Source organism: Somniosus microcephalus, chromosome 7, assembly GCF_052327205.1.
Source record: "Somniosus microcephalus isolate GS21.2 chromosome 7, FLI_Smic_1.0, whole genome shotgun sequence".
Taxonomy (NCBI): domain Eukaryota; kingdom Metazoa; phylum Chordata; class Chondrichthyes; order Squaliformes; family Somniosidae; genus Somniosus; species Somniosus microcephalus.
Genome location: NC_140993.1, coordinates 207834934 through 207860666, shown reverse-complemented (window position 1 = coordinate 207860666; position 25733 = coordinate 207834934). Strand labels below are relative to the sequence as shown.

At 42.2% G+C, this 25733-nt stretch overlaps 2 protein-coding genes across 6 annotated transcripts in view; one reads left to right on the top strand and one right to left on the bottom strand.

Moving 5' to 3' along the window:
- Window positions 1-25733, top strand: part of LOC147115101 (oxidation resistance protein 1-like) — a 1180356-nt gene that overhangs the window by 1038616 nt on the left and 116007 nt on the right. The gene's annotated exons all lie outside the window — the stretch shown is intronic.
- The window catches only part of LOC147115098 (ras-related protein Ral-A), a 520495-nt gene continuing 499403 nt past the window's right edge, over window positions 4642-25733 (bottom strand). For all 4 annotated transcript variants that reach the window (XM_085993388.1, XM_085993389.1, XM_085993391.1 and 1 more), the window contains exons 4-5: window positions 9395-9569; window positions 4642-7767 (exon numbers count right to left, since the gene is read on the bottom strand). In XM_085993388.1, the coding sequence (XP_085849514.1) occupies window positions 7645-7767; window positions 9395-9569 (298 nt within the window). In that variant the 3' untranslated portion in view covers window positions 4642-7644. The remainder of the gene's footprint in view (window positions 7768-9394; window positions 9570-25733) is intronic.

The window sequence follows — 25733 nt, the reverse complement described above, 5'->3', positions numbered from 1 at the left end:
CCTTCGAGCCTGCTCCGCCTTTCAATGAGACCATGGCTGATCATCTGCCTTAACTCCATTCACCGGCCCTATCACCATATCCCTTGATGCCCTTACTAGTCAGAAATCTATCGACTTCTGTTTTGAATATACCCAATGACTGAGCCTCTACAGCCCTCTGGGGTAGAGAATTCCAAAGATTTACCACTCTCTGAAGAGATTTCTTCTCATCTCAGTCCTGAATGGCCTACCCTTTATCCTGAGGCTGTGGCCCCTGGTTCTAGACTCCCCAGCCAAGGGAAACATTCTCCCAGCATCCACCTATCAAGCCCTGTAATAATTTTGTATGCTTCAATGAGATCCCTCCTCATTCTTCTGAATTCGAGAGAATACAGGCCTAGTTTACTCAATCTCTTCTCATATGACAGTCCTGCCATCCCAGGAATCAATCTCGTGAACCTTCTTTGTACTCCCTCTATGGCAAGTATATCCTTCCTTAGGTAAGGAGACCAAAATTGTACACACTACTCCATGTGTGGTCTCACCAAGGCTCTATATAATTGGAGTAAGACTTCTTTACTCCTGTACTTAAATCCTCTTGTAATGAAGGCCAGCATACCATTTGCCTTCCTAATGGCTTGCTGCACCTGCACATTCACTTTGTGACTCATGTACAAGGAGACCCAGGTCCCTTTGAGCATCTGCATTCCCCAGTCTTAGCATTTAGGAAATACTCTGCTTTTGTTTTTTCTGCCAAAGTGGATAACTTCACATTTATCCACATCATATTCCATCTGCCATGTTCTCGCCCACTCACTGAGCCTGTCGAGATCCCCTTGAAATAACAGAAAATGCTGGAAATACTCAGCAGGCCAGGCAGCATCCGTGGAGAGAGAAACTGTTAATGTTTCAGGTCTGGGACCCTTCATCAGATCCCCTTGAAGCCTCTTCACATCCTCTTCGCAACTGACACTGCCACCTAGCTATGTGTCTTCAGCAAATTTGGAAATGTTACATTTAGCCCCCTCATCCAAATCATTGATATAGATTGTGTATAGCTGGGGCCCAAGCACAGATCCTTGCAGTACCCCACGAGTCACAACCTGCCATCCTGAAAAAGACCTGTTTATCCCTACTCTTTGTTTTCCGTGTTAACCAATTCTCAATCCATGCTATATTACCCCCAATTCCATGTGCCCTAATTTTGTTCACCAACCTCGTGTGGGACCTTATCAAAGGCCTTCTGAAAATCCAAATACACCACATCTACCGGTTCCCCTTTGTCTACTCCACTAGTTACATCCTCAACAAACTCCAATAGGTTTGTCAAACAGGATTTCCCTTTCATAAATCCATGACGACTCTGCCCAATCTTACTATTAGTTTCTAAAGTGCCCAGTTATTGCATCCTTTATAATAGATTCCAGTGTCAGGAACCAGGGTACAACGTGAGGGACCAGGGTACAGTGTACTTCAATACACAGTTTCCAATTCATTCCATTCCAATTCACCCCAATATTACATTTACTATTTGTTCCATTCCAATTCAACCCAATACTGTTTCCAATCCGTTCCAGTCCAATTCAATTCTCAGCTCCTCCATTTATAAACCCCAAAATGTTATTGGCCCTTATGACTTAATCTACTTTATAACTCACTTTCAAGGAATTATGAATCTGAATCTCAAGTTTCTCTCTCCATACTCAAATGTTTTTCTACTCAAGCATATACTCCCATCCCTTTTTTTCTACTCAAGATGCATTTCTTCACACTTTTAGATTAAATTGCATCATCTACTTGTCAGTCTTTACAGTTCGCCTGTTTGCCAATCCCCTACTTTTGTCATCAAATCTCAGTAGCATACTCCCTATACCCAAGTCCAAATCAGATTACAGGGTATGTACACACATTTGCACACACAATCAAAGAAACGTAGATCAATCAACAATCCCTGGGGTACACGGTTTCCAACCCTTCTCCAATTCAAGCAACACCCATTAGCCCTAATCCTTTGCTTCTTGTCTGTAAACCAACTGGCTGCCCTTAATTATCTCATGCATCTCTAAATGCAGAGTAATTTGCTCACAACTGACATCAGAATTCTGGGGAAAAATGCAATACTTACTATTAAACTTAGTCATTAGATGCTAGAAATGCTTGCAAGAGGTTCCCCGAATGTTAGCAGTTAAGTGAAATAAATTATCCCTATCTCACTTTCCATTTTGGGCTCCTGTATCCAGGTACCAGATAAGCGGTTTGGTAGGATGCTCAACCCATTTTTAGTCTCCATCTCTTTTCAATGCCAACTTTGTGAAGGGCAATTTTGGGGCAGAGACAGATTGTGGCCATTTTAGGAGATGGCAAGAGTATGATGACAATTTGCATTTATATAGCGTCTTTAGCATAGGAAAACATGCCACACCGGATTCTTCTTCCAAAACAAAAATTGCTGCCAAGTTTAAGGATTTTTCTAGTTATGCATTTTTGCTCCCCATACATTTCCCCCCCCCCACACAAGACTTTAAAAAGAAAAATTCTCATTGTTTAAAAAAATACAACTGCAACCTTAGCTGCAATGTAGATTTTACATAAATCATTTAAAAAATTCAAAATGAAGTATTTCATTTTTAAAATTTTTATAAAGAGAGGTTGATCGCAGTTTTGAAAAATAAGGAACTTTAAAAAAAACTCTCAACAACGTTTTTGCTTGCAACTAAATGGTTGCGGCAATCTTTCTTCCTGAGCAATTTAGAGATCCCAAGCATTTTACTCAGTCATTTTAGGAAGTACAAACCATTCTCTTTACATTACTTTCCAATACATCCTGAAAGAAATCAGAGCCCATAGATTATCCAAAATGTACTCATCCTTCAGCTGCATTATACTTAAATGCAATGATTTTAAAGGTACATATTTTCAGATGAGCAGATTGGACATTGTAAAGCATTAGCAGAAGCTCTGCAGTTAGAATAGAATACATGTGTACATAAATTCTATCAGCACTTGGCAATGCTATGGCCAGAGTACATTGTAAAGCTTTGGTATAACTAGCGTAGCCTTACAATGCAGTGTATGGTGTTCAATTTTGCCTATAAACCATTAAAAAAATAAACTGCATTAAGAGGGCAACAAGGCTGATCTCAAGTATAAAGGGGGAGAATTATGAGGAAAGATTAGAGCAGCTTAAGGGGTGGAACCTCAAGTTAGAGGAATTAAATGGTGGATGATGAGGGAATCCCGATTGCATTTTAAATAACCCTAATGCTTTGCCCCAATTACCTCACCTAGTTGATTATTCCAAGTAAAGCTCCTCATATCTATTCCAAATTTACTTTTCACAAACTCTCCTAGTTTAACTTTTTGGTGCATTTCTAAGTGATAAATGGTCATTTACCTACTTACCTGGACATTTGAAAAGGGATACATCTCCAATTAGTTCCAGGTGTCAACTCAATTCCATTCATGGTGTACTTTGATGTACATTTTTCTTGGCCCATGTACAAGATTTCAAATTTGCTGGCATAAAGTTCATTCTGCCATGAATCTGCCAAAAACCAAATCATCTGTTGCAGCTTGAGCCTCTCCCTATGTTTGCAAACGCAATTAGGTTACAATTGGTTTTGGCATTAATTAGATTGGAATCAGCTACAGCTTAGATTTTCACCATGTAGAAATTATTTAAAATGAGACTTACGCTTAGCATTGAAAACTTACGCATTTCAGGGTACCTACTGCATGGATAAATCATTCTTACAGTAAACAACCAATTAGCATTTCAAAAAGTGCAGGAAATTTCCACTATTGTTTTAAAACATACAGGCAAGAACTGAAAGACTTGCATTTCTATAACGCCTTTCACGACCTCAGGACATCCCAAAGCATTTTATAGCCAATGAAGTATTTTAAAAAAAAATAGGAAGAGTATGGTCACTGCTGTAATGCAGGAGACAATTTGTGCACAGCAAGATCCCATAAACAGCAATGTCATAATGACCAGATAATCTGCCTTAGTGATGTTGGTTGAGGGTTAAATATTGGCCAGGACACAGGAGAATGCCACTGCTCTTAAGAAATAGTGCCATGGGATATTTTTGTCCACCTGAGGGGGCATTTGGGGCCTAACGTCTCATCCGAAAGACAGCACCTCTCAGTGCAGCACTGTTAGTACTGCACTGAAGTGTCAGGGAGTGGAACTCTGGTTTCTTAAAGTTAATACAGGAAACTCTCGATTTACCGGCACCTAAATAACTGGAAATCTCAGTTAACCGGCAAAATTCAGGAGTAGGTTCAGGTAAGTTTTACCTCACATTACTTGCCTTCCTCGATCTGTTGCTGTGCAATTGGGTGTGGCTACAGCTATTGCTAAGCTACAGAGACGCTTGGAACTTGTGGCCATTGTTCTGCACCTGTTGCTAAGCAACAGGGTTTGTTGCTTTATACGGAGCTCTCAGTATCTTTTACTATAGCTCTCGGTTATCCAAAATTTTTGATGAACCGGCACCACGTCGGTCCTGGATAAAAAAAAGTTTCCTGTATTCCTGCCATAATCAGTTTTTAAAGGAGGATATTTTGTGGTGGCAAGTTTGAACGTTGATATTTTGCCAATAGGATGTAAAAAAGTGTTGCTGCATAGTAAATAGAAGTTTAACCTACAATAAAAAATGCTGTAAAAATGTTTTTATTTTTAATGGTTCAACATACAATTAAAATGTTCTTCGAGCAAGGGCATCAGCCTTTAACGCTTGTGTTTTTCAGCTTCATAACACCACAATACCCAAGCTACACATTTACTGCGAGTCTAATGTTAGTGGTTAGAATCACTTTCATTTTCTTACAATTCACACTGCCATACAAATTTCATAGCTATGCACTACCCACACAAAAACCAGAGTGTCCAAACAAGGTTTATATTTTGCAGCAATTCTTCATAGTATTCTTCAATTCTATACAGTGCAAATAACCCCTACTTTGAAATACACATTAAACGTTTAAAACACGTGACAAAAGGCAAACAATGCATCTAAATAAAAGGACAGAACAAATGATATACATTCTAGGTTCCCAGCATTCCAGATTTAGTGACATCGTCCTGACGTTCCTGGTTGAAACTGTAAAGAATTCAACTGCAGTTTTATTAAGTCTCATCTTAACTGCAATTTCTTTTATCAGTAAACTTCAGCCAATAGAAAGTGAGTAGATTGGACTGGATGGGGTGGTGGTGGGGGGGCGGGGAGCTTCTGAATCAAGCATGACAATCTTCATTCTTCCACTTCCCCATCAGTCTCTCTGCAGGGCCGGGGGCTAATATGAACGCCAAAACATTTTTTTTTTTTTTACAAAAAACAAGATGTATAACTGCTATTTGAACCAAAATGCATAATTCAATTCTGAAGATGGTAGCCCCAAATATCAAGACAACTGAATTGTGTTCTGGGCCATTAGGCCCAAAAATATGGCACATTTTACAGGATTGTAAGTTCTTTCAGCAGTTATCACCTGCATAATTAATTTGCCACACTCCTGATGGATGCAACCTGTAAAGATTTTAAATTAAGGCATATTCAGATAAGTTTTTATTTACAAGTTTTACACTGCTTTTCTACAGTACAGCCCAGCTTGATTATATGCGTGTGTATCTGCTATTGCGCGTTAGTGACTCATTTGAAAAGCCAGAATCTGCCTCAAAATGTCACTTAAAATTACTTTGATACAAGTACAGTGAAATCCACATACATGCAATTCTAGCAAGTTAGATAACAGAAAACATTAACAGAGTCCCAGTTTGTCCCTAACTTAGAACAATCAAACCTGTTGCTTCTAAGTAACTCATGTTCATCCCAAGTTATTGTAAATGACAGGATTCCCATGCTGTGACAGAGCACACCTTCAGTTTTCTCATTCGTATACGCAGAGATTCATTTTAACCCAACACGTCAGGTGGGAAACCCATGGGATCGGATGAAACGCCGGTTTTACACCCCACCCAATATTACTCTCCAATGACCTCAATTGGGAAGGGTGTAAAACCAATGTTGCACCCGATCCAGCAAGTTTCCCGATGGGCGGATTAGGTTAAAATTGCCCCGAGAGTCTACCTTGTATGGGTTGTCACAGCGGGTGCAAGCTTCCCAAGAGGCCATATATAGCAAGGAGCTCAATGAAATCAAATTCCAGTATGATCAATTCCCATTGGAGACTAAAGGAGAAAACTAAAATCAATTTACTAGTGTAGATATAATGTACAACTCTATTCGCAGTTTAAAAATTGGAGACCATAATTTAACCCAATGCATTTGTAACATCAAGTTTCCCATCTTCTCTCAATACTAAAACAACAGTTTTATTAAATTCCAGGGGGCTCAATAACTAAAAGTCAAGTCTTCAATTTGCTAACAGCAAAACAAAAACATTGACTGCTGCTTCAGTAACCCAATGCTTAGTCATACAAGTGAAACTTCTCAAGAACACGAGAATGTCAGTTTTTCTCCAATTAACATGCTAACAAAATCTCTCACTTCAACAGACGTGTTCCTGATATTTTGTTAGGTCATTAATTACAGCGAGAAAAAGGGGTAATATCCCTTTTATCGTTGGGGCATGAAATCATTGGGCCTAAAATTCCTCATGACCTTTTACTCCCGACTATCAACTCATGTTTGGCATTGCCGTAGAATACTGTAAAAGGAAACCAAGAAATAACTCATGCATGTGCAGATTTTTCCTATTAATTTCAATGGTGCCAAGTGTCAAAGTGAGATATTGGGATTTTAAAAAAGCTGCTGTGCACTCTACTGATGAAAGCATAATTTTGTCTTCTAACCTTTATCATTAGAAACCCCTAGCTCCAAATTAATAGCCTTAATGGGTTATTAGCACATCCATAAAAGGCAAAACAAATGCCAAATGTCCAAAGTGGAGCCTCCAATAAACCAACTAAGCTTATTTAGAAGAAACCCACTTTATTGTTTCCACAGGTTCATGAAGCTTTTTAACCACTATGCACCAAGTTTTGTCTCAGCTTGCAACAGCTTAAAAGTGAATTCTTGATGAATGCAATTGTTAACAGCAAGTGTTTTTGGTTAGAAAATTCAACGGTGAAAAACCAGCGTTATCAATTGAACTTATAAAAAAAAACCTGATGTCTACTTGTAACAGCAAACACACAGATCTGGCAAGATCAAGTTCTGCTTAATAGCAACTATTCTCTCCCAAATAGCAGCACTTAAGTCTCAGTTGTACCAGAGGAAATAAAAAAAATATTGTATAGAATCTACAAATCCAGGCAGTTCAGACTCAAAATGTGATTTAAGAAAGTGCTTTGTCTCGTGAGAGAAGTGAGTCACCACTTTTCATTTTGTAATTTAAATGACTGAACTGATTAACCATCCCTAGACAAGACCCACCCAGACAAAGAAACCTTTCCAATGGTATTTTGTAAAAACAAATATGAACCTGAAGCCCAGATGTCAATTGACATCTCACAAAAAGTAGTGCTTTGGATTGACATTAAACCTCCTGATCAATTGTGTCCTAAAGTTGGCTCCAATTCATGCTTTCTGAAACCTGAATATGTAAGACATGTACCTTCAATTACTCTGAAGGAACAGCAAATGAAATGAGATACTTAGTATGTTTAGACTTCTAAAATGGTTTAGTCTGCAGAGTTTATAAAATGCAACATCTTTCCTGGATCCTTTTAGCTATGCTTTTCCTTTTCTTCTTTCCATTCTTCTCTTTACTATCTTCCATTTTTCTTGCACGTATTTCCCTCATCAAGTCAAAAAAAACCTTCAAGGAAAAAAATAGTACGGTATAAGAGGACTACACATTGCACGCAGGAGTCAACACAGAGTCGGCTAAAACAGTGAAGCTGTGACTCTTGGAACGATAGAGGTTGCATTGAATAGGGAATGTGTGAGGGAGTCCTGCACTGCTCAAGCAGAAATCATCTTCGAGTGCACCACATGGCACACATGCCAGGAAGAATTATAGTTCAAACACAGCATGGTATTTTCCACAACATTTTTGCTTGCTAAGATGTAAAGCACATATTTGGGCAGCATAGTGGGCATGTGTCAGGATCGTCACGTCCATGGTTCCTCAGGTGGCAAATTCAGATTTCAGGACTGCCATTGGGAGGGGCACTGAACAAAGGCTAGGCACAAGGGAGAAAAGCTGGCCGATGAAACATCTTGGGACCTTTTCTATGATAAAGGCAAGTGGTAGTTATTGTTCAGTAATCCTAAACTACTTCTACAGATGTCTAAGCAACTGAGTAAAGAATGGCACAGTAGAAACTTAAACCAGGTCAAATGCATATCATTTTGACCACAAAGTCATGGGAAGGGAATACTAAAGAATAAGTTTACAAACATTACATTAATTATTATAGGGATGGGCAATAAATGCTGACCTTGCCAGTGACACCCGCATCCCATGAATGAATAAATTAAAAAACAGCTCTTGGCAGTCTCTAGATCAGGTGCAGATGTCTTTTTAAATAGGGATATGGGGAGAAAGCAGGGACAGCGAACTGAATTTGGGTCAGCCATGATCGCGCTGAATGGCGGAGCAAGCTCGAGGGGCTGAATGGCCTACTCCTGCTCCTATCTATGTTTCTAAATCATTAATGCCAAAGACAGGTTAAGGAAACCAGCATTGTTAGCAGGTAAAATTATTTTTCACTTTTCAAATGGGAGGTGGTGTAGAAGTGGGTCTTTTTCTTTGCGGGGGAGGGGTGGGGGGTGCTGAAGAGAAGAAATAGAACAAGAAGAATTGCAACGTCAGGCAAGCTGTATGCAAATCAGTGTGGGCAGCAAAATAGTCATTGCATTCAGGAACTCAAGGTTTAAAGCACTAACATTCCATTTGTGAGCCACATAAAACTAATTTACGATTGTTCTTTTGCAAATTTTCCCCAGCATTTGGTGCCAGTACAGATCTCCTGTGCATAGGATGTCTCAACGGCAAAAAAATGTCCTATATCCAATCAACAGCCCCAGTCAACATTACGATTCCTCGCCTCTCCTTCCTTCAGCAAAAAAAACCCAACTACACTAGGTGAAGACTTTAAATCCAAAAATGTGAACTTATTTGGTCAATAGGGAATTTCATATTGATTATATCCAATTTAGAAAAGTCCCGTCCTATACCCATTTATTTTGGTTTGGCACAAAATGGCATATTACTTTGAACCAGAATTTCATTGCATTCCAATGACAGAATGTGAATAAGATAGTCAAAACCGCTACCAGTCTATGCAGAAAATTTATCACAAAAAGGAAAATAGTTTCAAAAAGGAGAAAGCTATGAACAGTAATAATACTCAAATTTGAAAGGATGTACACTCCAAATTGGGTGGTATGCAGCCAGTTGCCCATCATGGTACTACATTCAACCACTGAGATGGGCATACCTTATCAACATTAGCTCGCGTTTTTGCAGATGTTTCTACGTAATTCACACTCCATTGTTCAGCTCTGCTCTTTGCCTCATCCACCGATACTTGTCGTTTGTCCTCCAAATCTGATTTATTGCCAACCAGCAGGAAGGGAACATTCTCGTCCTCCTTTACCCGGAGGATCTGCTCCCTGGTGAAGGAAAATCCCAAATTCAGTCTTTAAAATTCTGCTCTACATTAATTCTCAAACACATTTCCCATGTAGCTTGAAGATGCACATACAAATCGATCAGACCAAATAATTCATGCAGAAAATGTGTGGTAAGTGCACTATGGCATGTCTGCTTGTTGGGCAATACTGTATTCAATACAGTTTGTTCATCATTATCTCAAAGTTGTGCTTCAACTTGAGGCCCATGAAAGCACCCTAGTAAGAGTCACAAAATAGAACAACCAGTACACTCTGGATGGAGAAGAAACATTTAAGTACTTTTTTCCCCCCAAAACACTGCTGTGAAGTAAGCAAAATTGACATGTTGGCTGCAAAATTTAAACCTGGACCTGCTTGAGCATCACTTGCGTAAATGCATCTACTATCGAATGCTATCAAAATATAAGCTACAGCATCTGGTTAGTAGTGGGCTAGCACAGGAAATGGGATTGGAATAGATCCAGTTGAGGAGCTAGCACAGACATGTGCTGAATTCTGCACTGTAATTTAAAAAAAAATCTGTAAGCTAATGAAGTCATGTCATTCCAGTAATTTGTACATTTCATTACAGTAGATTGTATATTTAATTACAAAAAACCTGCCACTCCATTGAATTGACAGTTTGAATCAATGTACAGTAGGATCACAGTGAAGTTTTAAGTAAAATTCTAATTTACATTAAACCTCTCCACACATTTTGTAAGAAGCTGTACTGACATTAGGTATAGAGGTCTATAAACTGTACTGCCGGTTGGAAGAGATAGAGATATAGACATACACACACACACACACTAAACACATTAGATGTTGTTGGAGGAAATTTTAAAATGGCACCGTTAGGCCTGCTGAAATTCTGGACATTCATTAACATTTTGCAGACACTGGCACAACAGGCAGCTGACTTGATCTGCTTACACCAAACGTGTGATGTCACTTGCACAGAACAGTAATATAATTAAGTTGTTTGCTAACGGTATAATATCAACTTGTTTTTGATAGCTTAGCAGCCCTTAATCACATTCTATCGGATTGGCTAAAGTTAAAGAATGCTAAAGTGCCCGATTGGTCAAATGTAATATGGTATCTTTCCTGTTTTTAAAATGGTATAAAAAGGAGCACGGCTGCTATTGCAAAATTGAGAAGTTTGGCGATCACATCCATAAGGTGTTAGCGCTTCTCCCAGAGCTCTGTAGTATAATAAATACTGTTCTCCTTTGCTTGGTGTCCGTGTCCGGTTTATTTAAAGCAGAGAGTTAAGTTGGGTACGCGTCGACTTTCGTATATCACTTAGTCCGCTCAGGCACCAATTAATTCTATATCAATTTGGCGCTGCGAGCAGGGTGAGTGGAAATTACGGGGGACGCTCGACGGGGTGTCTCGGGTAATTAGTAACTCATCAAAAGAATCTTAGAGGACCGCACTACCAGAAAGGATACCAGTTTAGTATTTTAATTAAGTATAAGTTAAGGATTGTCTTTGTGAAGGATAAATGTGTAGCGTTGTTATGCCTAAATTTGTTATAGGATAAGATACGGTTGCCGGTGAGACACTGATCCTGTCTACCTAGAGACCGGACTCGTGGTGGTGAAAACACGCGATTCGTCTGAGAAACGCTCAGACTGTGATCCATGGCCGTGAGTATATTTTCTCTCTCTCAAATATGGGGAAGAAAGATAAAGAGGTCCAAAAAGGATCCGAGGGAAATCCTATGGAAGGTAAACAAGTTAAGAAGGGACCAGAAGGAACCCTGTCACACACCTTTATGACAAAAAGACAATCTACTATTAAGTGTATGCAGAAAGACGGGTGGGATATCACACAGTCTTTAGAATGCCAAAGAGTCTGGTGGAACTTCCAGACTAAAGATAAGACTAAGAAGGCAGGAGTAATGTTAGTACACCAGTTAAATGGTCTGCTAGAACAAGTAAATACAGTTAAAGAAAAGTGTAAGAGGACAGAGGAAGAAAACAAGTCTCTCAAGGAGAAAGTAAGTGACTTAAAACGAACACTTAAAGAAATGGAGGCAGGGAATAACATGTCGCTCCCGCCATATAGCAGCCTACGGCCCTCCGCCCCCTCGAATAATGAAAGTAGTGATGAGGATGAAATTAACGACATGGCTCCGGTAACAAGGGGAGGAACTACGGGAGATGGCGGCAACAACCCAAGAACAAAACATTATTATAAAACCTTCACTCCAGGAGAAAAACAACAGATAGTTGATGCCTTAGGGCCCCTAAAACCAAGAAGTAGAAATGCCCAGTTCTGGACTAAATTAGACCAGATGATACTAGCACATGACCTCCATCTCCGGGACGTACATATACTAGTCCGGGCAGCCTGTCCCGCGGATAAATGGAGATTGGTACCCCAAGATAATGCACAGCCCAATCAGGACTATTTAGGGGGTCGATGGGTAAACCAACAACCCTCGTCAGCAACCCATGAACAACAAGTAGCTGCTAGTCAGGCTTTTAAAACTGCCATACAAACAGCCCTTGGAGATTCCCCGACCAATTGGGGTAGAATAACATCAACTAAACAAAATAAGGGAGGGGGCTTCTGAATTCGGGGAAAGATTGTTCCTTATTTATGAGAGCTCAGGAATAGCAGGAGATATGACGCGAGACGATCCAGGCTTTGTACAAGCATACAAAGATGGACTATCAGCTGGACACCAAGCGGTCCTTAAAACCGGGTTGGTTTCACACGAACGCTATGATGAGGTGGTTCGATGGGCAACTAGACTGGAAGGACAACTTAACCAACAGGACGCAAATAAATCCGTAAAACAAGAAAAGATAGGGGCAGTATCTACGTCAGACCAAGGCGCTAAACCAAAAAGAGGAACCTGCCACAATTGTGGCAAGGCAGGGCACTTTGCGAAGGAATGCAGAGAATCCAAAGGGGGAGTTAAAAAGACCTGTGGTTATTGTGGCAAACCAGGCCACTTTGAAGCCACACGCTTTAGCAAACACGGGAAACCCACCCCAGGATCTAGTAGAGAAACCATGAGCGACAAAGATTGGGAGGAATGGAAGCAGTGGCAAAAGTTTAAAGAACAGAAGTGAAGTCCTATGGCCCCCATTAAGGCCAAAAAGGAGGGACACATTTACATGTCTGCACTAGTAGGGGGCCGACAATGTGAAATGCTAGTGGACACAGGCGCCTCCGTATCTGTCACCGATCTCCCACTCCCGACAACTCACCAGTCAACATGCTTATGAGGGTTGAGCGGAAACCTAACCCAAGCCTTTTTAAGTACTACCCAATTGGTAGACGTAGGAAACATGTACTTGCCCATGAGATTCTATGTGCACAGGTCTCATGAGGGAACTATATTAGGAAATGATATTATGAAAGAGTATCAAGCTCTCAGATTGTGGAAAAGGGAAAATAACCTGGCCCCGACCTGACGGCAGAAAAGAAAAACTAGCAAAAATAGCTAACAACCTGGGAACAGTGGGAATAGCCACTGTTACCACTAGGGATTGGAAAACAGAGAGAGGAATTTATGGACTAATTTGTGAAAATGTTCCCGGAGTATGGGCTCAGAATAAATTAGATACTGGAAAGGCTAATATAAAACCAATTAGTACTCCAGGACCGGAACATACCCCACATAAGCAATACCCAATAAAACCAGAAGCTAAAAAGGCTGTAAAAGAAATAGTAAAGGGTTTAGTAGAAAAAGGAATCTTGAGAGAAACAACAAGCACCACTAACTCACCTACCTGGCCGGTAGGAAAGCCGGACGGGAGCTTTAGGCTCACCATAGATTACACGGCTCTAAATAAAAAGTGACTCCGAAATTACACCCGATTGTTGCCAGTCCGGCTACAATCTTGAATGGATTGTCCCCGGAACATAAGATATTTACAGTATTGGATATAGCCAACGGATTCTGGTCCCTGCTGCCTTTGGACCAGGAATCACAGGAAAAATTTGCCTTTACAGTGGACGGCTGCCAGTATACCTGGACCCGTTTACCTCAGGGGTTTCATAACAGCCCGGCTATATTTCACCGGGTGACGAGTAATATGTTGGCAACAATTCCCATCCCAGAGTCAAGCACAGTATTACAATATGTAGATGACATATTAATTGCTTCGGACACAGAAGAGTCACACAAAGAGGCCCTTACCCTTATATTAGGTTTAGAATCAGCCGGCTTAAAAATAAGCCCCAAGAAGGCACAAATAGGACAACCTCAGGTCCTATACTTGGGTCACTTGTTCTCCCAAGGACTCAAGGAAATGCCCATAGACCGAAAAGATGCGGTGCAGAAATTGCCAAGGCCCGTAACAGTAAGAGGAGTTAGAAAGGTCTTGGGATTATTTAATTACAGTAGAAATTTTATCCCAGGGTTGGCTAAAGTTGGCTAAATTGGCAGAACCCATACAGAGATTAGTCAAGGGAGGAAAACGTGCTCTTGAATCCATAGAATGGGGATCAGAACAAGAAGCTTATGATCAGTTAAAGGCAGCTTTAATCTCAGCCCCAGGATTGGGACTCCCGGATATGTGCAAGGACTTCCACATCCATTGTAATAACGAGGGAGGATTTTATTCGGCAGTAGTAACCCAGACACATGGGGATTAAACGCAGACCCATAGCATATTACTCAACCGCAGAAGGACTCGTGGTTGCAGGTTTATCTAGATGTATAGCCGCTTTGGACTGCGCAGCCTGGGCGGTGAAAATCAGTGAACCTATAGTAATGACAGGAAACATCATCTTACACACCAAGCATACCTTGGTGGAAATGCTTAACACAGGAAAACTAAGGTCTGTATCAAATTTACGAAGAACAAAATGGGAGGCAGTCCTCCTCCCACCTACACAAGCTCTAACCATTGTTAGAGACATTGGCAAAAATCCAGCTGAAGGAATATTAGGGGAAGGAGAACCCCATAATTGTGGAGATGTAGATATGAATCTAGAGGAAGACAAAATTAAGGACACTCCTCTGGAACAAGTCGACGAGGAGTTGTATGTCGACGGGTCAAGAAAATATGTAGGAGGTCTACCCCGGACAGGTTGGGCAGTAGTTAACCAACAACTGGAAACCCTAGAATCAGGAAGGATAGACGGAGGACTATCAGCCCAAGTGGCTGAGTTAGAAGCCCTCACAAGAGCTTTAGAGAGGTCTGAAGGAAAGGTAGTAAATATCTACACAGACAGTAGGTATGCCTTTGGGGTAGTACATGACTACATGACATCTTGGGGTAGAAGAGGGTTTATAACCACAGGAGGTAATCCCATCAAACACCAGGAGAGAATTAAAAGACTCCTGGAGGCAAGTGAAAAACCAAAGCAGGTAGCAATAATTAAAATTAAGGCACACCAGAAAGAACCAGATCAGAGTAGTCCAGAATGGCCACACCACTGGGGAAACCAAGCAGCAGATCAGGCAGCGCAAGACGCTTTAGAACAATGATAGAAGCACCCATAGCCGCCTTATATAAAGAGGAAGATGAGGTGAGCTTAGCAGAGTTACACGAGGACTCCACAGATCAGGAAAAGAGTAAGTGGGAAGCACAGGGTGCCATCAAAGGAACGGATAAAGTATGGAGAAAGGAAGGTAAGGTTGTCGCCCCAGAATGTATACAACAGACGCTGTTGGAGATCAACCATGGGCTTGCCCACTCGGGCAAGGAAGCCATGACAGGGATTATTAGTAAGGAATGGTGGTGGAAGGGAATGGGACGAGACATAGCGAGGTATTGCCAAAGGTGCCTCACTTGTGCCCAACATAACCCGGGAAGACCCATCAAAATTAAGATGGGACACCAACCAAGGCCAAAGGGACCGTGGGAGCAATTGCAGATTGACTTCACGGGACCCCTTCCAAATTCTCGCGGGAAAACCTATTGTTTAGTAATAATTGATCAGTTTACCCGATGGGTGGAGGCATACCCTACTAGAAACTGCACTGCCCTGACGGTAGCCAGAATATTAGCTGAAGAAGTAATCCCTCGGTGGGGAGTGCCGGTGCAAATAGATTCGGACCAAGGAACACACTTTACTGGAAGTATAATGAAATTAACGTCAGTTAATGGGAATTAAACAAAAATTCCACATACCCTACCACCCCCAGAGCTCGGGGATGGTAGAGAGGATGAACAGAACGCTTAAAAATAGCCTAGCAAAGGCCATGGAAACATCGGGAAAAACATGGACAGAAGTCCTGCCCATCATTCTGATGAGGTTGCGTGCTACGGCAAACAGAACTACAGGATTAACCCCTTATGAACTAATGACAGGACGAGCGATGCAATTACCAGAAGGCATCATAACAGGTGGAGCCGATGTCGGCCCATTAAAGGATAAATTAAAACGATTTGTAAGGGAATTAAGTTCCCAACTTAAGGGAATGCGAAAAAACGTGAGAGATAATCAGGAAAAACAGGATGATGATCCCACCATAGCACCCCAGGTCCCTTCCGCAGGGAGTAGGGTGATGCTAAAGGTGCTACCAAGAAAACCAGGGTTTGCACCGAAATGGAATGGGCCGTATGAAATTATAATTAGTGGAGACACCTGTGCCTGTCTGGACATAAGGGGAAAGGGCATATGGAAACATTGGACTCAGTTGAAGTTATATAAAAGGACATGAACGTGAATAATTACCCCCACTGTTCTGAATCTGTTCCACAGAAAAAAAAAAGGGAGACCCCTTCGGCAATAACTGGAAGAAGAATATTGCATCAAAAACATGTATAAGTTACTGTGTTGCGTTGATACGTATTGTCACGGGAGATGCGGCGACAGAACCGCGTAGAAAACGGGGATTGCATGTAAATACGTTTTTATATATGTCATAAGTATGCCAAATGGAGTGGGATAGATGCCTGTTGGGTATGTAGCCATACTCCCACTCATGCGAAAGGAGGGATACCCTTGCGACCAATACCCTTGAACCTCAGATATGGCAGAATGGATAATTAATAGAAATCATACGAAACAGAAAAATACCACTTTATCCACCTTCGGAAAAACCTGGGAACAGAAATGGACTAGCCTAAGGAATAAGTTCCGGGGGGGGGGAGGGGGGGAGGATATTCGTTGGAAAATTTTAAAGAATGGTATAAGCCAACATATAATTATACGAAAGAACCCCCCTTTTTAGTTCTTACCAATACATAGAAACATAGAAACATAGAGATAGGAACAGGAGTAGGCCATTCGGCTCTTCGAGCCTGCTCCGCCATTCAATGAGATCATGGCTGATCTTCGTCTGAGATCTTAGCTGATCTTACCAGTTCAGTACCCCGTCCCCGCCTTTTCTCCGTAACCCTTAATCCCCTTAGCCTTCAGAAATATATCCAATTCTCTCTTGAAAATATTTATTGAATTAGCCTTCACAGCCCTCTGTGGCAGGGAATTCCACAGGCTCACCACTCTTTGAGTGAAGAAATTCTTCCTCATCTCTGTTTTAAATGATTTGCCCGCTATTTTTAGACTGTGGCCCCTGGTTCTGTGCTCCCCGGCCATTGGAAACATTCTCTCTGAATTCAGCCTGTCCAGGCCTGCCATAATTTTATATGTTTCGATGAGATCCCCTCTCAATCTTCTAAACTCCAGTGAGTACAAGCCCAAACTATTTAATCTCTCTTCGTAGGTCATTCCTGCCATTCCAGGTATCAGCCTGGTGAATCGCCGTTGCACTCTTTCCATGGCAAGAACATCCTTCCGCAGATGGGGCGACCAAAACTGTACACAATACTCCAGATGCGGTCTCACCAGCACCTTGTACAGCTGTAGTAAGGTATCCCTATTCCTATACTCGAACCCCCTTGATATGAAGGCCAACATACCATTTGCCTTCTTAATCGCCTGTTGCACCTGCATGCTCTCCTTCAGTGACTGGTGCACAAGAACACCCAGGTCCCTCTGCACTTCCCCATCTCCCAATCTATTGCCATTTAGATAATAATCTACCCTCCTGTTTTTACCCCCAAAGTGGATAACCTCGCATTTATCCACATTATAGTGCATCTGCCACGTATCCGCCCATTCCCCCAACCTGTCCAAATCGCACTGTAGCCTCCTGACATCCTCATCAGAGCCCACCCCTCCTCCTAGTTTAGTGTCGTCAGCGAATTTGGAAATATTGCATCCAATTCCCTGATCCAGATCATTTATATATATTGTGAACAGCTGGGGTCCCAGGACAGATCCTTGCGGCACCCCGCTGGTCACTGCCTGCCACTCCGAAAACGAGCCGTTTATTCCAACTCTCTGTTTTCTATCCGCCAGCCAGTTCTCTATCCACGTTAATACTTTGCCCCCAATCCCATGAGCCTTAATTTTGCATGATAATCTTTTGTGTGGAACCTTATCGAAGGCTTTCTGGAAGTCAAGGTACACCACATCCACTGGCTCTCCCCCATCTATTTTACCAGTTACTTCCTCAAAAAATTCCAGCAGATTAGTCAAACACGATTTACCCTTTGTAAATCCATGTTGACTCTGTCCGATCCTTTCCCCATTTGTCAAGTGCTCCGCTATTTTATCCTTAATAATGGACTCTAGCATTTTGCCCACAACCGATGTAAGGCTTACTGGTCTATAATTCCCTGCTTTCTCTCTACCCCCCTTTTTAAATATTGGGGTAACATTAGCTACCCTCCAATCCACGGGTACTGTTCCCGAGTCAATGGAGTTCCGGAAGATGATCCTTAGAGCATCTGCTATCTCCAGGGCCACCTCCTTAAGTACCCTAGGATGTAGTTTATCAGGCCCCGGGGATTTGTCGGCCTTCAGTCCCCTCAACTTACCCAACACCATATCCCTAGAGATACTAATTTCTGTCAGCTCCTCCCTCTCATTAGTCCCTATGTTTGCCGATATTCCTGGGAGGTTATTTGTGTCCTCCTTTGTGAATACAGAACCAAAGTATGAGTTTAATTGGTCTGCCATTTCCTTATTCTCCATTATATATTCTCCCGAATCGGACTGCAAGGGACCGACTTGGGATTTTACCAGTCTTTTCCTCCTGATATACCGATAAAAGCTTTTGCAGTCTGTCTTTATGTTTGCTGCAAGTTTACTTTCGTATTCTATTTTCCCCTTCCTGATTAATCCCTTTGTCCTCTTTTGCTGTATCCTGTACTGCCCCCAATCTTCCGGTCTGGTGCTTTTTTTTGCCAGTTGATATGCCCTTTTTTTTGATTTTATGCTGTCCCTAATTTCCCTCGTTATCCACGGTTGAGTCACCTTTTTAGGTTTATTTTTATGCCAAACCGGTATAAACATGTTCTGGAATTCTTCCATTCTATCTTTGAATGCTTGCCATTGACTATCCACTGTCAATCCCCCCAGAAACACCACCCAATCAATCTTACCCAATTCCCGTCTCATACCCTCGTAATTCCCTTTATTTAAGTTCTGGACCTTAGTCTCTGATTCAATTTCCTCACTCTCCATCTTGACTGAGAGCTCGATCATATTATGATCGCTCTGACCCAAGGGGCCTCGTACAAGAAGATTGCTGATAAGTCCCTTCTCATTGCACAATACCCAGTCTAAAATGGCCTGATCTCGAGTCGGCTCCTCGACATATTGGTCCAGATAACCGTCCCGAAAACATTCCAGGAATTCCTCCTCCTCAGAATTTTTACTAATTTGGGTAGTCCAATCAATATGTAAATTAAAGTCACCCATGATGACAGCTGTGCTCTTATCGCACGCTTCTCTAATTTCCCTTTTTATGCCTTCCCTCACCTCCATATTACTATTTGGAGGCCTATATATCACACCCACTAACGTTTTCCTCCCCTTGCTATTTCTCATTTCTACCCATACAGATTCCGTTTCATCCGAGTTAATATCCTTCCTTTCCATTGCATTAATCCCCTCCTTTACCAGCAATGCTACCCCCACCTCCCCTACCTTTTTGCCGATCCTTCCTAAATATTGTATATCCCTGGATGTTAAGTTCCCAGCCTTGCCCACCCTGCAGCCACGTTTCTGTAATCCCAATCAAATCATACTTGTTTACCTCTATTTCCACAACTAATTCATCCACCTTGTTCCTAATGCTTCTAGCATTAAGATACAAAGCCTTCAGGCTTGCTTTTTTCACACTCTCATTATGAATTAGTTTGGCCCTTTGTGTTTCTCTCCTTTGCTTATTGCTTCTCACCTTTCTACCATCTATTTCTGACTTCATATGACTTCCCTCTTTTCCACTACCTAGGTTCCCATCCCCCTGCCAAATTAGTTTAAATCCTCCCGAACCGCCCTAGAAAATATTACCCCGAGGACATCGGCTCCCTCACAGTTCAGGTGTAGACCGTCCCCTTGGTACAGGTCACTCCTCCCCAAGAACTGGTTCCAATGCCTCAAGAATTTAAATCCCTCTCCCTTGCACCACTGCTCAAGCCACGTATTTAGCTTATCTATCTTACTCTCTCTAAAGTCGTCAGGAAAGGGCCAGCCGATCGGGGAAATATGTTGGGAGCGCGGCACAGAACAGACTGAAGGGATCAGAATTGATGTGGGGAAAGGTCATTGTATACAAAATTTTACCACATATAATGCAGGAAATTCAATACCACCAATTTGATTAATTTGACCAATAATAAACCACGGAATGGGACCAGGCGAACAAATACTGACAACCAGATGGGTTTTACTGTCTTCCGCGCCAACATAAACCCCGAACAACCGGGACAGATAATGACAGCCTATAATGGGACATACTTCATATGCGGTCATAGAGCATACCCCTGGCTACCAGAGAATTGGGCAGGATCATGCTATTTGGGGTATGTAGTACCATATATACACCACAAAGGAATTGAAAGACCACCACAAGCATAGTCGTACTAAAAGAGAACTTCCCACCTGGCAGGTGGTACGAGGAGCTATGTTCCCCACGGCTGGAATAATGTTTACTTCTCAAGAAATATGGTTATTGGCAACCATAATTGAGGGAGTAGCCAATGACACGGCTGAATCCCTGAGAGAGAGGAGTGCCGAAATGGTAGCCCTAAGAACTGTCGCCCTACAAAATAGAATGGCACTAGATTACCTACTAGCTGCACAGGGAGGTACATGTGCCATGATCGGAGCAGAATGCTGTACATACATCCCAGACAGTTCTGAAAATATTACCAACTTAGCAGACCATATTCAAAAACAAGTAGCTTTGCTCCATCAATCCAATATTGGAGGCAGATGGTTTGATTGGTTACTGGGAGGATCAGGCTGGGGTGCGTGGCTAGTGCAAATGATATTGATCATGGTTGTGATATGTATACTGCTGTGCTGTGCATTGCGTATCATTAAAATGTGCTGTCAAACTGCTGTGAAAGCTGTGCTGCCAGTAGCTTCTGTCAAAGAATACACCGACCTCCTGCCCAGAAATATGGGTGAAGAAGAAACGTATGATGACGTGGCCGGAACGGCCGGTTCTCAAGACGAGTCAGTGGTTGTAAACCAACCCTGTGAAGAAACGAAGAACGATGGTCATCTGGGAGCAAGAGGATCGTGCTCCAGGACCAAAAGGAGGGCTGTTGGAGGAAATTTTAAAATGGCACCGTAGTGCCTGCTGAAATTCTGGACATTCATTAACATTTTGCAGACACTGGCACAACAGGCAGCTGACTTGATCTGCTTACACCAAACGTGTGATGTCACTTGCACAGAACAGTAATATAATTAAGTTGTTTGCTAACGGTATAATAATGATCAACTTGTTTTTGATAGCTTAGCAGCCCTTAATCACATTCTATCGGATTGGCCAAAGTTAAAGAATGCTAAAGTGCCCGATTGGTCAAATGTAATATGGCATCTTTCCTGTTTTTAAATGGTATAAAAGGAGCACGGCTGCTATTGCAAAATTGAGAAGTTTGGCGATCACATCCATAAGGTGTTAGCGCTTCTCCCAGAGCTCTGTAGTATAATAAATGCTGTTCTCCTTTGCTTGGTGTCCGTGTCCGGTTTATTTAAAGCAGAGAGTTAAGTTGGGTACGCGTCGACTTTGTATATCACTTAGTCCACTCAGGCACCAATTAATTCTATATCATTGTGTTTAGACCTTTCATCAGATCCAGTTCTGATGAAAGGTCATCGACCGGAAACGTTAGCATCTGTGAAGAGAGAAACAGAGTTGTCTGACCTGCTGAGTATCTCCAGCATTTTCTGTTTTTATTACACATTAGATGGCTTTGTTCCCAGTACAGCCCGAGGATACAATATACAGAACTGAAGCCAATGATTGGGGTTATCAACTGCCCACTTGGAACAACAACAACTTGCATTTATAAGGTGCATTTAACACAACAAAACATCCCATGGTTAAAGAGAGAGATATCAATAAAGACATTTTTGACACCGAGCCACAGAAGGAGATACCAGGACAGATGACCAAAAGCTTGGTCAAAGAGGTAGGTTTTAAGGAGCATCTTGAAGGAGAAGAGAGAGGTAGAGTGGTGGAGAGGTTTATCACAGAATCACAGAAACCCCACAGTGCAGATAGAGGCCATTTTGGCCCATCGAGCCTGCACCGACACATATCCCACCCTATCCCCGTAACCCCACATATTTTAATCCCCCTAACACTAATGGTCAATTTATCATGGCCAATCAACCTAACCCACACATCTTTGGACTGTGGGAGGAAACCCACGCAAACATGGGGAGAATGTGCAAACTCCACACAGACAGTTACCAGAGGCCGGATTCGAACCCGGGTCCCTGGCGCTGTGAGGCAACAGTGCTAACCACTATGCCACCGTTTAGGGAGGAAATTCCAGAGCTTGGAGCCAAGGCAGCTGAAAGCACGGTTGCCAATGGGGAAGCGATTAAAATCAGGGATGCGCAAGAGGTCTGAAGTGGAAGAGCACAGAGATCTTGAAAGCTTGTAGGGCTGAAGGTGATTACAGAAATAGGGAGGGGTGACGTCATGGCGGGATTTGAAAACAAGGATAAGGATTTTTAGATTGTGGCGTTGTTGGACCGGGAGACAGTGAAGGTCAGCGAGCACAGGGGAGATGGACGAGTTTAGACACAGGCGGTAAAGTTTTGGATGACCTCAAGTTTATGGAGGGTAGAACTAGGGAGGCCGGCCAGGAGTGTGTTGGAATAGTCAAGTCTAGAGCAATGCGCCTGTTAAGCTGCACAGCGGTTTGGAGGTCCGGTGCAGGCCGCTCAGTGGCTTTTAAATGGAGAAACCGCACATGCGGAAATTTGAATGGGCCGCAGAGCCCATAAAAGGGGCCGCGCACCCGAACAAAATTAGCAAGAACATTGGTCTAGAGGTAACAAAGGCATTATTGAGGGTTTTGGCAGTAGATGAGCTGAGGCAAGGGCAAAAAGTTCAAAAAACCTACAAGAACATAATAGGAGCAGGAATAGACCACTTGGCCCCTCGAGCCTGCTCTGCTATTCAGTAAGATCATGGCTTATCTTGGGCTCAAAGCCACTTCCCTGCCCGTTCCCCATAACTCTTCACTCCCTTATCTTGCAAAAATCTGTCTATCTCCATCTTAAATGTATTTAATGACCCAGCCTCCACGGCTCACTGGGGCAAAGAATTTCACAGATTTACGACCCTCAGAAGAAATTCCTTCTCATCTCAGTTCTAAAAGGGCAACCCTTTATTCTGAATCTATGCCCTCGAGTTCTAGACTTCCCCACAAGGGGAAACATCCTCTCTGCATCTACCTTGTACAGCCCCCTCAGTATCTTATGTTTCAATATCATCTCTTATTCTTCTAAATTCTAAGGCTCAACCTTTCATCATAAGTCAACCCCCTCATCTCAGGAATCAACCGTGTGAACCTTCTCTCAACTGCCTCCAACGCAAGTACAGGTAGACTATCTTTTATCCGAAAACCTTGGGACCAGCTGAGTTTCGGTTTTCGGATTTCAGAAGGTATTGGGAAATTTGTCGGGGTCAGCGGGGGGAGAAAAGAATATCGGACGGGTCGGGGGTCGGGTCAGGGGGGAGAAAAGAATATCGGACAGGTCGGGTGGGGTGGGGTGGGGTGGGCGGGGGAGAGAAAAGAATGTCGGACGGGCCGCTGTATTGTCGGGTTCACTCCTTCACACTGCCCGGCTCAGCCTGCAATCTCCTACCCAGGAGGGAACTCTGTGACCCTCTGCCCTGCTCAGCGTAAGTCGTGCGCCACTCTGGTCATGTCGTGCGCACGACTTACGCTGAACGAAAAAACTTTCGGTTTTTAGAGGTTTTCGGTAGTTCGGATAAAGGATAGTCTACCTGCATATCCTTCCTTAAATGAGGAGAGCGAAACTGTACGCAGTACTCGAGGTGTGGTCTCACCAATACCCTGTACAGTTGTAGCAGGACTTCCCTGCTTTTATACTCCAACCCCCTTGCAATAAAGGCCAACATTCCATTTGCCTTTTTGATTACTTGCTGTACCTGCATGCTAATTTTGTGTGTTTCATGCACAAGGACTCCCAGGTCCCTCTGAATTGTAGCATTTTGTAATCTCTCTCCATTTAAATAATAATTTGCTTTTTTATTTTTCCTGCCAAAAAGAGTATAACCTTGCACTTTCCCACACTATACTCCATCTGCCAAATGTTTGCCCACTCACTTAGCCTGTCTATATCCCTTTGCAGGTTCTTTGAGTCCTCTGCACAACTTGCTTTCCCACCCATCTTTGTATCATCCGCAAACTTGGCAACATTATACTCAGTCCCTTCATCCAAGTCATTAATGTAGATTGTAAATAGTTGAGGCCCCAGCACCGATCCCTGTGGCACCCCACTAGTTACCGTTTGCCAACCGGAAAATTACTCATTTAACCCGACTCTCTTTGTTAGTTAGCCAATTCTCTATCCATGCCAATATATTACCCCCAACTCAGTGAGCTCTTATCTTATGCAGTAACCTTTTATGTGGCACCTTATCGAATGCCTTCTGGAAATCCAAATACACCACATCCACTGGCTCACCTTTGTCCACCCTGCTCGTTACATCCTCAAAGAACTCCAGCAAATTTGTTAAACAGGATCTCCCTTTTATAAAACCATGCTGACTCTGCTTGACTGCATTATAATTTTCAAAATGCCCTGCTACCATTTCCTTAATGAAGGACTCCAGCATTTTTCCAACGACTGATGTTAGGCTAACTGATCTATAGTTCCCTGCTTTCTGTCTCCCTCCTTTCTTAAATAGGGGTGTTACATTTGCGGTTTCCAATCCGCTGGGACCTCTCCAGAGTCCAGGGAATTTTGGTATATTGCAACCAATGCATCCACAATCTAGCAGCCACTTATTTTAAGACCCTGGGATGCAGGCCATCTAGTCCAGGGGACTTGTCTTTTAGTCCCATTATTTTACCAAGTACTATTTCCTTAGTGATAGTGATTGTCTTCAGATCCCCCCTCCCTGTAGTCCCTTGATTATACATTATTGGGATGTTGTTAGTGTCTTCTACCATGAAGACAGATACAAAATATTTGCAGAGTCTCTACCATTTCCCCATTCCCCATTCTCATCCTCTAAGGGACCAACGTTTACTTTAGCTACTCTCTTCCTTTTTATATACCCGTAGAAGCTCTTACTTTCTGTTTTAATATTTCTTCTCTATTATTTTTTTTAGTCATCCTTTGCTGGTTTTTAAAAATTTCCCAATTCTCTGACCTCCTACCAATCTTGGCAACACTGTATGCCTACTTTTTCCAATTTGATACCATCCTTTACTTCCTTATTTAGCCACGGATAGTGCACCCTTCTCTTAAAATCTCTCACTGGAATATATTTTTGTTGCGAGTTATAAAATATCTCCTTAAATGTCAGCTACTGCATTTCAACTGTCTTACCTTTTAATTTATTTTTCCAGTCCACTTTAGCCAGCTCTGCCCGCATGCCATTGTAATTGCCTTTAAGATACAACTTTCTCACCCGCCAACTGAATTTGAAATTCAACCATGCTATGATAACTTTTTCCTAGAGGACCCTTAACTACAAGATCATTTATTAATTCTGTCTCATTACACAGAACCAGGATAGCCTGCTCCCTGGTGGAGATTAAAATCACCCATGATTACCATATTTTTTTTTATTTTTATTTTTTTTATTTATTTTTTTTTTTAAATATACAGGCCCCCATTATTTGTTGATTTATACTCTGTCCAACAGTATTGCTACTGTTCGGG